This window comes from Leptonychotes weddellii, chromosome 1, assembly GCF_054177405.1.
Source record: "Leptonychotes weddellii isolate Sample4059 chromosome 1, ASM5417740v2, whole genome shotgun sequence".
NCBI lineage: Eukaryota > Metazoa > Chordata > Mammalia > Carnivora > Phocidae > Leptonychotes > Leptonychotes weddellii.
The window spans coordinates 114,613,143-114,627,850 of record NC_138369.1 but is presented as its reverse complement, the minus strand read 5'-3'; the positions used below and the strand labels follow the sequence as shown (position 1 = coordinate 114,627,850).

The 14,708-nt window shown below is 39.3% G+C and overlaps 2 protein-coding genes across 10 annotated transcripts in view; one reads left to right on the top strand and one right to left on the bottom strand.

The window, feature by feature from the left end:
- Positions 1 to 861: 861 nt before the first annotated feature.
- Positions 862 to 11,612, bottom strand: ZNF639 (zinc finger protein 639). 9 transcript variants are annotated; one of them, XM_081829804.1, is made up of 7 exons: positions 11,304 to 11,612; positions 7,507 to 7,578; positions 6,637 to 6,699; positions 6,116 to 6,184; positions 4,686 to 4,796; positions 2,491 to 2,625; positions 862 to 2,359 (listed from the first exon to the last, which is right to left on the bottom strand). In XM_081829804.1, exons 4-7 carry the CDS (start codon positions 6,171 to 6,173, stop codon positions 1,206 to 1,208), a joined length of 1,458 nt encoding a protein of 485 aa, XP_081685930.1. In that variant the 5' UTR covers positions 6,174 to 6,184; positions 6,637 to 6,699; positions 7,507 to 7,578; positions 11,304 to 11,612; the 3' UTR covers positions 862 to 1,205. The 9 variants fall into 9 exon arrangements, with proteins under 9 accessions (XP_081685930.1, XP_081685945.1, XP_081685918.1 ...); XM_081829819.1 differs by lacking the exon at positions 11,304 to 11,612 and adding an exon at positions 11,083 to 11,232; XM_081829792.1 differs by lacking the exons at positions 6,637 to 6,699; positions 11,304 to 11,612 and adding exons at positions 10,155 to 10,227; positions 11,083 to 11,207.
- Positions 10,574 to 14,708, top strand: part of LOC102749501 (uncharacterized) — a 72,450-nt gene continuing 68,315 nt past the window's right edge. Inside the window, exon 1 of the mRNA XM_081802639.1 lies at positions 10,574 to 11,367. Coding sequence (XP_081658765.1) covers positions 10,574 to 11,367 — 794 coding nt within the window. The remainder of the gene's footprint in view (positions 11,368 to 14,708) is intronic.

Here is a 14,708-nt window from a genome sequence, read left to right as displayed (position 1 = left end):
TTCAACTATAGCAATATTCCTGAACACTGCCGTTTGTTAGCAGCAGTGTTTATTGGAGTTCATTGACAGACCAAATCATATCTTTGTGATACCGCTATTTAAGAAGCTGCTATTGAATTGTGGTTATGTCTCTTTCTCCCATCTCCCAATTCAAATGTTCAAGTCCTAAGCCCCAGCACCTCAAAATATGACCGTATCTGGGGACAGGATCTTTACTAGGTTAAAATAAGGTCATCAGGGTTAACCCTAATCTGGTATGACTGGTGATCTTATAAAAAAGGGAAGTTTGAGAAATAGACTTGCATACAAAGAGAACACCATGTGAATGAAAACGGCCATCTATAAGCCAAGAAGAAAGCCAGAACCCCTTATCTTCCACATCTTCCTAATTCTAGATTAATACCTCAGTGGGTTTTCGCAGTCAATAAATGATTTGACATCAGCATCTTGGGCTTACTTTGCTGTCGCATAACTGAAAATGAATTGTGAAAAGGTTGAGCTATGAAATGTTACAACTGGTTTTATTGTCTAATCCCTTACCAGTTCTTCCTCACTCCCATCTTAAATCATTTAACTCACAGATTGGGGCTAAAATTGAATGAGAATTAAAAAAAAGAGAAAAAAAAAGACCGCCAACAAAACTAGATCTTCCCTTCCTACTGTAACACTTGCCTCCTAGTGTTGTTAAAAGAATTACACAGATGGAGCGTCCACTGAGTCTTGGGGATAATTCCTGATGGGGATTATCTAGGTTTGGGTTCTTAATGGGACTATCAGTGGACTTAATTGTATGGTACATTGCATTTAAGTTCTGATAATGCAGTACTTTAATGACTTCATACATGAAAAACTGAGTTCATCTTGAGTTTAAAAAATTTAATAGCACCCATGGTTACAGAAGGAAAACTGTAGTCTAGTTTCTTTAGTACATCTGTTTCTCATCAATTCATGAAATCAGAGCTTATGTAAGAAACAAGACGACAGATACCAAGAGTGGTTAAAACTACCATGCACTGAAAATACCACATTTAGGATACCATTATATACTGAAAAATGTAGCAATGCCAAGAAAATTGGACAATTAAAAAAATCTTATTTGTTAAAAGCAATTCTCATAAGTTATGTTTAAAATCATCCATTTTCACATCTCCAAAAAAGTCAAATTTATTATTTTACATTAACATTACGGCAGTTAAAGAAAATAATCAAGTTGTCTCATGGACTGGAAGGTGACTTATTAATTCCCTCTCATTTCCAAACCTCATCAAGCAGTCACTACATTTATGAGGTAAGTCAGCTGAATGCTTGAAATCTAGATGAATTTTAAGATCTTCAATTTGTCCGGTTGAATATTCACAGTATTGACATAAATAGATCCCTTCAGATAAATGTGAATTTAAATGTTTGCAATATTCTAGCATACTTGAAAAGCCTTTCCCACAGTCATCACAAACATGAGGAAAAATTTTAGTATGTTCAATAGCAACATGCCTGTTAACATTTGTATGAAGTCTACTCCGAAAACCACATACTTGACATACAAAGAAGTTTTTACATTTGTCAAAGGTAATTTTGCTTAAGAGGCTGTACTGTCCATGTTCTCCATTGTTATACTTATCACTTAACTCAATTAATTTACATGCATGTTCATTTACCACATGGCTATGCAAGTCTTCTGGATCATTTGTTTCATGTTCACAAAACTGACACAAGTACTGTTCATCACAGCTGTGCTCCTGGAAATGTAGGTAGAGTTCACTGCTTGAGGAGAACTGTACATCGCACTGCTCACACCAATAGAGGTGGTCACTAAAATGGGTGTCTGCAATGTGCTGACTGAGGTTCTCAAAAATCACTGTTTTATAATCACAGTATTTACAAATGTAGGGATCCTCTTCATGCAGTTTGGCATGTTCAATCAAAAGCATGTTGGTAGAGAAACTTTCCTTGCATACTCGACACACATTTGAATCAGTACGCTTATGCTTCAGGATCATATGCTGCTTTAAATCAGAAAAATATTTGCTGTTGAACTCACAAAGTTCACACTTATAGAGGCCACTGCTATTGGCTCTCAGTAAAGGCCACTTCTGTTGGGCAGTCACATTCAAAGCTTGGCTCTTGTCAAGAATTTTGCAAAGTTTAGCTGGTGGCTCCTCATCAGTTTGGTCTTGGAGACTTTCCGAGGAATTGTTTTCTGTCTCTATATCATAATCTTCAGAAATTGCATGCACTTCTGCAGCAATTGGAACATCTTCAGCAGTGTGAACTTCTATAGGACTCTCCTCTTGAGTTTGTTGGTTGACTGACTCAGGTGAGTCACACTCTTCATCACAAATTTCAATATCAGCAGCTTTTTCTGAAAAATATAACACATCTATTATCACTAAATAAGACCTACTGAATAAATTGGCAAAAAATTTATTTTATCCCTAATTTTTTCATTAATCTATATAAAATAAATAAATGCTATCAACTGGCTTCCCTAACCTGTAGAAAAGGCAGTGTGGTCTAGAATTCTAAGTACAGGACTGGGAACCAGGTAGTTCTGATTTCTATTTCTGGCCTTGATTCCATCTGTAAATTTTGGCAAGTCATTTGATGTCTCTGTATCAGAATCATCATCTGTAAAAAGAGATTTGGAAAAATACTTATTATTTATATCAAAGCATTAAATATTAATTATTACTAAACAAAGCACTAAACACTTTAAATATAATTTTGAATTCCAACAGGAACTAAAGGACTCAGATTTAGCCAGGAAAAGAGATGTTATCCAACAGACACAAAAAAAAAAACCCGTCCAAACAAGCAACTGCTTTTGCGTCTGTGCCCCATTTGGACTAGAATATACTTTTTAAAGTTACTTAGGAATTTTCAGTTTAATGAAAGTCTGAATAAGCTTTATTCCCTCAGCCCAGACCCAGTGTTTTAAAGTTAGCATGGGGAAACTAAAATACAGGTCAGCAGAAAAAACTGGGCTTCAACATCATGTCACTGTTGTTTAAGACTTTATTTTTTAGAAGTTCTCAGAAAAAATCTGAGAAGATAGTACAAAGAATTCCTATATCCTGCATTCTCAGTTTCTCCATTCTCTTACATTACATTTCAGTATCTCCATGCTCTTAATATGATACATTTATTCCAATTAATAACCAATACCGGTAAGATGGTATTAACTAAAGTCCATACTTAAGCAGATTTCCTTAGTTTTTACCTAATGTCCTTTTTCTGTTTCAAGATCCTAAGATTCCACATTACATTTAGCTGTCACCTCTCTCTAGGATACTGTTAGCTGTGGCAGTTTCTCAGACTTTGTTTTTGATGACCATGACAGTTTTGAGGAGTAGAGGTCAGGTATTTTGTAGGATACCCCATGATTAGACTGGGATTATGGGTTATTAGAGGTAGACTAGAGAGGCAAGCTGCCATTTTCAATCACATCACATCAAGGGTACATAGTACTAACATGATTTATTACTGTAGATGTTGACTGTGATCATCTGGGTGAAGTAGTATTGATCAGGTTTCTCTGCTGTAAAGTCACGCTTTTACTTTCCATACTCTATGCTTTGGAACAAACTCCCTGTATGCAGTCCTCATTTAAGGAGTGGAAAGTTATGTTCCACTTCCTTGAGGGAGGAGCCTCCACATAAATAATATGGAATTCTTCTATACAGTTTCTTCCTAATTTATTTATTCATTCAATCACATCAGTATGGACTCAGGAATATTTTATATTTTGGGTTATAATTCTTTTTTTTCCCTCAAATTGTTTCAGCTGTGGCTACTGGGAGCTTTTTTAGTTGGCTCCTGTGTTCCTTTGAAGTACCTGTATTTTGTGCGTGTGTTGAGTACTTCCTTATTTTCTGGCACTACAAAATGCTCCAGGCTCATCTTATGTATTTCCCTGCCTCAGAACTAGAATCAGCCATTTCTCCAAGTGCTAGTTCTTTTTGTTGGAGAATGGTTTTAGAAACCAAAATCTGGGCTCACTTCTACTGGGGCGTCATTTCTTTTAGGCCCTCTCAGCTAACAGAGTAAAAACGTTTGTACACTGCTACATATACACAGACGTATCTATAAATATCTCTGTATGTAACCATCTGTGTCTCTATTAAGCCAAACATGAGTTCATAAAAATGCCTCCAACTCCTTATGCTTTTTAAAAAATTATGTTTCTGTGCCTCTGATAGGAGCTCAAGGAAATTGGCAGTTTTGATGGTTGCAAAGAAAGAAGAGAGCAAATGCAAATTTTTATCATATACCCAATGCTCTCGAAAAGACTCAATAAAAGATGCAAGACTGAAAAACACCAAATCCTTCACCCTCTGTTCCTTCCTTCCATTAGCCCTCTAGACTACAGCTGAGTAGAAGAACTGTGTTTTAACACTATCCTAACCTTTCATCATAAATGCTCCCAACTCTAGGTCAGTCCTGATTTTCTACCAATTCCTTGCCACCTAAAATGGACTTAGGAGAGTGTGCTTTTTATTTATAGGTCTGAAATAATGTTAAAAATTAAAAATTCATACTTGCTTTCTTACAAAAAGCCTTATTTCCTTACATTTAAACAAAGAATACTTGCCCATTTAGAAGTCATAATTTTCACTCACATTTTCAAGTAAGAAATAAAAATACATCAAAAGCAACTTAAAGGATATTTTGGAAAATACGATACATACCTTTGTTGTCAAAATATTTTAAGTCTGGCTGTCTCATAGAACAAACACTGTAACAATGATCAGAAAAAATTCCATTGAATCCATCTGCAATTCTGCTTATTCCAGAAGAATCTGAACATAAGAGCAAAATTTTAAAAATTTCAAGTAAACATACATACATTTAATAACAGCCATCCCTTTATCCAACATATATAAATTATCATATTTGTAAAAAATATTAATATTTCAATTCTGAAAAGATACTGACATTGAACTTCATGAAAGAACCACAAATTACATGATTTACAATACAACACTTGAAGTGCACAAAGATAGATCTGCCTTACTGTCAGAATTGCACAAATTATAAATATGTGATAAATGTATTAACTACAAAAAACAATGAATTAACTACCAAGAAGATCGGACATGTAGTGAAGAGAAAGCACAAGGCATAGGGGAAATGGTCTAAGAACCAATTAGGGCTTCTGAATAGTCATTTCAAGTCTTGTCTGGGAGGGGATGGGGGCAGTAAATCAGGCTTAATTTCCTCAGATATGAAGAATGTGTAGCTTGGGTGGGCTAGCAGGTATGCCAGAGACTGTCTCAAATATAGATATGTGAGATTAGTTACAGGTGGCCACACAGGGACCTCTCTTTTTTTTTGCACCAATATATACTTTATTATTTTTTTAACTTAAATTCAATTAATTAACAAATAATATATTATTAGTTTCAGAGGTAGAATTCAGGGATTCATCAGTCTTATATAACACCCAGTGCTCATTATATCATGTGCCCTCCTTAATGTCCATCACCCAGTTACCCCATTCCCCACCCTCCCTCCCCTCCAGCAACCCTGTTTGTTTCCTATGATTAAGAGTCTCTTATGGTTTGTCTTCCTCTGATTTCATCTTGTTTTATTTTTCCCTCCTGTCCCCTATGCTCCTCTGTTTTGTTTCTTAAATTCCACATGAGTCTTCTTAAGACCTCTCTTATTGCCAGGATAGCAGAGCCAACCTCAACCAAAGGACCTAAAATAACACAATCAAAATAAAGTTCACATTTCTGAAAATAATGTATAGGATAAAAAATTTTTTCCCAATGATCCAAATATCTTCCACCAAGGTTAATGTTGTGCCTTAAGGACAAGCCTGGGAATCACACAAGCAAATCTCAGTTATGCTGTATAAGCATGCAACCCTGGATATCTAATTTTAAATATCTTTCAACCTTTAAGTTGTAAGTATTAAATAATGTCCGTAGACTTCTGATGTGTGCCTAGCACATGGCAGACAATGAGGAATATATATTCAGAGAACTTAAAGTTTTCTCTTACTTAAAAATTGACCCACATATTTAACTGTTATCTGATCATTTATGAGAAAATGGATAAGAATACAATTGCATGGGACTTAATCCAGGGCCCAACTTTAAAATAATCCACTGACCTGAGTAACGAGAAGGGTGTAATGTCTTCCTTTTTCTTTTTTTAGGATATTCATTCATATCTTTTCAATCTAAAAATGGAAAAATTTAATAAAAATATCACAAATAAAGATTGTTAATATTTTATAAAAATTCCTTCTAACCAAAGAACTTACTGGTAATAAGAAATGTATGCACCACTTGAAAATCTACTTTGTAAGAGAAGTGTTAAACAATGCTTCCATTTGGGGCGCCTGGGTGGCTCAGTCAGTTAAGCGGCTGCCTTCAGCTCAGGTCATTATCCCAGGGTCCTTGGATCGAGTCCCGCATCCGGCTCCCTGCTCAGCAGAGAGCCTGCTTCTCCCTCTCCCTCTGCACCTCCCCCTGCTCATGCTCTCTCTCTTTCTGTATCTCTCTGTCTCAAATGAATAAATAAAAAAAATCTTAAAAAAAAAAAACAAAAAAACCCCCCCAAAAAACCCAATGCTTCCATTTATATTTGGATTTATTTTTCTGATCAAATTTAAAGGCAGGACACCAATACCTGTTTTTTTTTTTCTTGGTGATGTTGAGAAGTCCATTTCACATGTTGATGTAATTTTGAAAACTGTATAATGACAATAAACCATACTCTTAAATTACTTTTTATTAAAAAAATTGTTACGGTACCATATTAAGAATAAGACAGGTACATTTCTTTTCTTTTTCTTTTTTAAAGATTGTATTTATTTATTTGACAGGGACAGAGAGAGCACAAGTAGGCAGACACGCAGGCAGAGGGAGAGGGAGAAGCAGGCTCCCTGCTGAGCATGGAGCCCGATGCGGGACTTGATCCCAGGACCCTGGGATCATGACCTGAGTGGAAGGCAGCCGCTTAACTGACTGAGGCACCCAGGCACCCTAAGACAGGTACATTTCTTTTTTTTTTTTTTTAAATGTTTTATTTATTTATTCATGAGAGTCAGAGAGAGAGAGAGAGAGAGAGGCAGAGGCAGAGGGAGAAGCAGGCTCCCCACCTAGCAGGGAGCCCGATGCGGGACTCGATACAGGACCCTGGGATCATGACCCGAGCCAAAGGCAGACGCCCAACCATCTGAGCCACCCAGGAGCCCGACAGGTACATTTCTTACAACTGGCAATATTTTGATACAGTTTTCAAGCTAAAGGTGGATATATTCCCTTAAAAAAATATTTACACAAGTCTATATTGATCCCCTGACTTCCAGAAAATATACTCATCACATAGAAGCTCAGAATATAATTTTCAAGAAAAAATCCTTTTCTTACTTACAAGATCACATTCAACATTCTATTTAGAACAAAACAGGTAGCAACTTTTGTTTAATCATTAAATGATTAAATTCCCATCGACTGTTATAAAATTGACTAATTGGTTTTACCACATTCCACTTACTTGGTATAATTCTTAATACTGCAGTGAGGAGAAATGAATTACAGGGAAGTTTTCACAGATGGTAAAAAATGCCTGTAGGAAAAACACAACAGAAGTCATATAAGCAAAAATGTAGTTCACTTCTGAGACTCAAGAATACAATGGCACCAGGTCTTTAATTAACTGCAAAGTTATATGGAATTAATTCAAGTATAAATAATCTTTTGAATATACTGTATTAAACACTAAAAACTGATAAATATGTATACATATAAATATACATATATGTCATTTCTTTATATGTGTATACATATATTATATATGTATAACACATATTTATATGTATATGTTATTATATGTATATAATTTATATTTTATGCATATACGTATATTTATATGTATATGCATATTTATATATGTATATATACATAATATACATATAACACACACATATAAATACATACATATATACATATATAAATACCTATATGCATGTGTCATTTCTTGGAAATGAATTTACCTTCTAAAGCTATAGGTATATTTTAATACCAAAATAGGAATATAAATCTGCCTATTCAGCCATAATGAAAACAAATACAATGAAAGCAAACCAAATCAGACTTCAAACTGTTTAAGTCCTTATAGATTATTTAACAATATAAGGACAATGACCATTTATTGAACACCAATCATGTGCCAGGCTGTACACATGCTTTATCTTATTTAATCCTATAATATGAAAAATATACAACATTCTCTCAAAATTGATTACTTACCCCTTGTTATTAATGAGGAAACTGAGGCACAGTAAAATTAAGTCAAGGCAATTCTTAATAAGTGGTAGAGTTGGAATGTGAATAAAGATCTAATTTTAAAGCACATGCTTTGGAAACAAATAGGGAGATAAAGTGACGACCCGAATTGAAGTAACAGATTAGTGTCAGAATCAGAATCACCTCTTCCATTTCAGGTTAGTGTTCTTTCATTGCAGAAGTGGGCAAGTCAGAAAAAGAAACGGACATTTTCTCCACCAGCTTTCTATGCTACTTTTCTTTTTTTGTCAAAGTGATATACATACCAGGTAGAACTTGGTATCATTACTGAGATCATCTTGTTTCTAATGGTAAGGCACCTAAGGTGCACACACTGTCTTTGCTGCTTCACTAAGTTCTGGACATATAAATTAGCACTGCAGGTGATGTGATCATCCAGTAATAAGACAGTGCTTTTTAGTTTATTGAGCATTTTCCTCTTATTTTATTTCACAACAATCCTGTGACATACATAGAGGGGATACCACCAAACTCACTCCAATTTTACTGATGAGGAAGCATTCAGTGAAAGTCAACTCAACTAAGTGGCAGAACCAGAGTTGAAAAATCATGTCTTCTGACTCTTGAGTTTTGAACCACTAACTCTGTAAGTAATTTTCATTGCTATTCACTATTACCAGCAAGTTACATTTTCCAGTTCTTAGTCACCAAATGGGAGGAAGGGAAGGGAATCACTCAAAGAAACCAACAGCAATGAGATTTACAGAAACAGTACCTCTATATATAATGCCTTATCTAACACAAATAGCATTCCTTGAACCCTTCCCAATCAAGTGCACTCAAAAATAAAAAATTTCTTATTATGTAATAAACTAAAATCTCAAGACTTGCTTCTAATACCTCTTCTGTACACTTCCAGAATTTTTACAGCCCAGAGTACTACACTTCATGTTTTAAATGTTCTAAAACTATCAGGGAGAACAATGGAAACTATCAGCCAAACATTAAAGTAGCCTCTTGCTATTTCAGAATATACTTTAAATTCTTTCCAACTTCAAGAATCAAAAAGTAAGGAAAGGAAACCACACAAGGCATTAAAATTAACATTGCAAGCTGGCCTGGATTCAGACTGTCAGGTGAGAGGAATAGGATCACCTTGATCAGGAAAGGTCTGACTCCTACTTAGAGCTGAACAATATCCAAACATTTATCAGACACCCTTTCAGCATGATGCTAAGATCCTACTCAAGACCAGAAATGCTGGGGCGCCTGGGTGGCTCAGTCGTTAGGCGTCTGCCTTCGGCTCAGGTCATGGTCCCAGGGTCCTGGGATTGAGCCCCATACAGGGCTCCCTGCTCCGCGGGAAGCCTGCTTCTCCCTCTCCCACTCCCCCTGCTTGTGTTCCCTCTCTCGCTGTGTCTCTGTCAAATAAATAAATAAAATCTAAAACAAACAAACAAAAAAAGACCAGAAATGCTAACCATCCTTCATTTCAGCAAATATTCTTATGTGCTTTTTGTATACATAACTGCCCTGATGAAGTTTGGCTTTTTACTCAAAGATGTCATATGAACATTGCTCACTGGTCTTCCTCTCATGGGGACAATTCTGAATCACATGCACCTTATCATTCACTCCCTCTTCCCCACTTAACAAACTATCAACGTAATACATGTCACTGCAGGGAAATTAGAAAAAAGGTTAGAAATTAATTTAAATTAATTAAATCACCTTGAATCTATTCACCCAGAAAAACCGCTGTTAACATTTTGGTATATAGACATCTAGACATTTTCCTATGCTAAGGTATACATGTATATTTTACACTTACAAAAATGACATCATGCCACATGAAAGATTAAAATTTTTTTAAAAAGCAACTTACAAAATACATACCAGCATCCTTCCACCTGTCATTTTTTTCAACAAGAATGTCTGTACAAAATGCCATATAACAGGCAATCAGTACCTATATCAAATAGATCAACATCTAAGGCCTTTCATGTAATATAAATATTCTCTAACTGGTATAAAAAAAGGCAAGTATAATCAAAAGCTCCATTTTTACAATAAGGTTTTAAAAGCGAGTTCTTTTTCACACTCATTTCAAATAAGTATATACTCTCCAGACTTTAAAAGAATTGAAACAGAAAAAAAATGTTTCCCGAGAGTTTTTGAACTAGAACCCACGGTACGTCCAACTTGAGTGTCAGTCTTTGCTCAAGTACAAATTTTTACCTCTTTGCAAAGAGATAAACTGCTTCACATTACTCGCGTCCCTAGGTTGTACTAAAAAAGAAAACCAAAAGGGGTGTATGAGCACCCTAAGGAGGGGCCCAGGCCACTGGCCGGAGACGAGAGCGCCAGGACGCACGCCTGCTTTCTGCGGCGGTGGCTCGCGGGCGAACAAGGGATGCGCTGCCAGAGGGTTCCAAAGCCGCTCCGCACCGCCGGGGGCCAGCCTGGCACCGACGGACGTCGGGAGCCCAGCCGCCACCGGACACGCCGGTCAGAGGGGCCGCGCAGGAGCTCCCCGCACCCAGCAGCCTCCACGCCCGCGCCACGCGCCGGGCCCAGGAGGGCCAGGCGACCTGCGGGGACGCCCAAACTCCGATCCCAAAGGCGCCATAAGGAAAACAGCAGCAGGGGGCCGAGACGTCCTCCGCGGAGGGGTGGAACTGCCTCCGGGATGGGGGAGGGGCCGCTATCCCGCCATAAAACGGAGGCAGGGTTTCATTTTAAAAGACGCCGTCGGGTCTTCCCTGCCCTCTCCCGTGGGAGGCTGCGTCCGTACGCCACGGGCCCGCTCCTCCCTCACACTCACCAAGACCCCGGGGCCCGCCCGGCCAGCCCAGGCACAGCTCCGAGGCGGCGGCAACCGAGGCGCCCGAGCGCCGGCGGAGCGGCCGCGCGGCCCTGCCGGCGGGCGGCGCCGCTGTGGCCCTCGCGCTCCCGGGCGCTCCCCCCGGGCCGGCCCTTCTCCCTCCCGCGCGCCTCACGCCCTGCCCGCCAGGCCCCAGGCCCAGGCTCGGCGGCCGCACTCACCGCCTCGCTCCGCGCCTGCGCCGCGCACCTCAGGGACCCGCCGACTGGGCGGGGAGGTGACGAGGTGAGAGTGCGGGGGGGAGGATGGGGGGCGACAGGGGATCCAGCGGCGCGGCCACGCCGCACGCCGGACCTGGGAGAGACCACCGCTCTTTGGCCCCGGGGGTGGCCCGGCGGCCCGCGCCTCCTGCTGGTACTTCTGTGCCGCCGCAGGCTTCTTCCGGCCTGGGTACGGCCTCTCCAGAGCCGAGCGGGTGATTCCACTCCCTAGAATTGCTCCCCGCATGGCCGCCGAGGGAACTTCCCCCCTCCCCCGCCCCTGCGGGCTCCCGGCCCTTCCTCTCGCCTTCAGAGAAGTGGGAGAAGCGCAGCAAGCTAGCGGCCCCTTTCCCACCCGGCTCCTCCAGGGGGCGTGCGAGAGTCGTCTTGCACGAGTTAGGCATGGCAAATGGCATTTCAACCCCCAGAGTGGCCGCTGCTTGCTGGGGACGTAAAGGGCGACGGCCGTGTTAAGGTTTTACCGAGGCCCCACCAAAGAACTACGCAGGGCTGCGATGCTCTTCACAGGGCAGGAGGGTGAGAATCTTGAAGATCGCGAGTCGTTATTAAGCTTCAGCCGGATTCCTTGATTCAAGAAATCCCGGTGGACTGAATGTAAAAGTATAGGGTATTGGATTAGATTATTTAATTCCTGTAAGGATTTAGAGCTCCTATGAGCAGATGTGGAGAGGATTAAATTGAACAAGCATAAATAAATCTGTGAACACGGTTTCAAAAATGAACATCTCTGTACAAGGGTAGTATATGTTTAATTTTTTATAGTAAATTGAAGTTGTCAGTCCCAATTTACAAATTAGAAAAGCGAGGGTCTAAAAGACCAGGTCTTACTCATTTTTGTAACCTCAACACCCGGGTTCAAGTAATTGTTAAACAGATGAATGGGGCCCATGTGGATTATCACGTGCTCAAGGTCACTCGGATAGTTAGGGCTGCAGTGCATGTGTTTTCATCCACATCCACTGTGCTTTTTCTGATTACCACATGCTACCCAACCAACCAAACGCTGAAGAGTAATAATCGCAGACCTTACTCCCATTCCTTCACCTTTATCCCAGAAGATAAAGCCGTATTTTATTTTTTTTTAAAGATTTTTATTTATTTATCTATTTGAGAGAGAGGATGAGAGGAGAGAGAGAGCACATGAGAGGGGGGAGGGTCAGAGGGAGAAGCAGACTCCCCGCCGAGCAGGGAGCCCGATGCGGGACTCGATCCAGGGACTCCAGGATCATGACCTGAGCCGAAGGCAGTCGCTTAACCAACTGAGCCACCCAGGCGCCCGATAAAGCCGTATTTTAAAGAGACACCGGTTTGCGATGCTCAGTTTTTATGACCTCAACTTCTATGTGTGTACTCGGCCCAAATAAGTGAATGTTTACGAATGCTGGCATGGCCTGAATAAAGTACGAAGAGATTTAGTGGTATATTTTAATCCTAGTATAGTTAGCACCTGCTACCAAATAGAGAATGGACACGTGTTTGTTGAATTTATGAAAACGGTATGCATGGTTCCGTCCTCTCGGCTGGTTAGGCTGTTTCCCGATGTGACACAGTGGAAGCCACAAGGGGGTGGTATGGGACCATTTTACGTTCCTGTTTTGCTCATGCGTAGCCTTGTGCCAAACAAAATCTTTACATTCTAGGCTGAAGTTTTATTTCAAAACATTCTGTAGTGAGAGCAAACACCCCCCCCCCCGCCCCCGCCAGCCCAGCACATTACTTAAACAAACCCACACTATTTTCCCTTACCCAGAAAAATAATTACAAAGAGCATCACAATGTTGACATGTCCTTTAGCGTAATCACAAATCAGAGGCTACTTGACGTTCTTTGATTAGCTGGAGTAAGTTTTCCAGTTTCATTTTTGCGTCCCCCTTTTCCTTTCCTTCCTATTAACGGAGGATAATGGCTCCGGGGATGAAACCCTCAAATCTCAAAAGAGTACCGAGTTGTAGAGTTTGCTATCTTCTAATACAATTTTGACCGAGGGGGTATTAAGTCTTCATCATTTTCTCCAACTTTTTATCACACTTGTAGTATAGCTCAATTTTTTCCTGATTAGAAAAGGGATACATCTTTATCACACAATGGAGACAATAGCAAAGTATGAATTGCAAAAGAAAAAGTTATCATAATCCTACAACCCAGAGCTAACCGATGGTAACATTTTGCTCAAGGGCTGTACATTATTTTTTTTAAATCTATATCCATTTAAAATTGGTTTTAAAAGTTTGGCTAGTGTTATGTTATCCTGTAGCAGCTTTTTTCCCCCACTTAATATAGCATGAATATACCTTATGCTATAAATATTAATGGCACCTTGGAATTCCACTATAAATAACCAACCATACAGTTAAATAGTGGATGAATAAGTTGTTTCTATCTTTAAAAAATGCTCTGTTAATTTGGTAAATAAAACATAGTATTCCATCATAATTTGTATTTGTTTTTTTGTGAACTTGAATATTTTCTCATGTGTTTACTGGCCACTTGTATTTCTCTTGAGAATTTTCAGTTTATGTCTTTTATCCACTTTTCTACGGGCTCTTTATCTTTTTAAAGGAAAGTTAAAATTTTTAGCTTTTTACCCGAGATACGTGTCGCATATATTTCTTTCTAGTTTGTTGTTTACTTTTCAATTTTATTAATGGTACAAATGTTTTAAATTGTTGTGAAATTAATCTTTTCTTCTACCCAATATCTGGTTGCATTTTTTACTTTAACTTTTTAGCTTATCTGGAATTTATTTTGGGGTGTGGGATGAAGAGAACTCATTCCCTTTCTGTCATAATCCTTTTTTTCTCATTTCTCTCCATCTTGTATAATAGCCTGAAATTAAATTTGTAAGGATAGCTTCATCTGATGCTCAATTAACTTCTCAAGGCATGGGTTTTCAAACTTTAACTGCATCAGAATCACCAACAGGTCTTGTCAAACTATAGATTTCTGTGCACTAGTTCCAGTTTCTAAATGGGTAAATCTGAGCTGGAGCTGAGTGATGCTGATGTTGTTGGCCCAGGATCACACTTTGAAAGTCACTATCCTAAGGCTTTCCCCACCCAAACCTACACTGGCCAGTAGCGCTTCTCACTATTCCACAGATAGGCTCTAGGTCTTTCTCACCTGTGTGTTTTAGCATGTTTTTTCCACCTGCAATGTCTTTACCTCGCTTCTGTCTGTAAGGTCAAGCTCACAATTTATCTCTTCTGTGAAAGCTTTGATTATCCCCAGCAGAGATCTCTGATCACTCTTCAGAGACTCCACAGTATTTAGTACATTGGTCCACCTATCACCAGAGATGCATTTACTGTGAAGGAAACAAAGCTTAAGTTTCAAGTCCCCTCAATT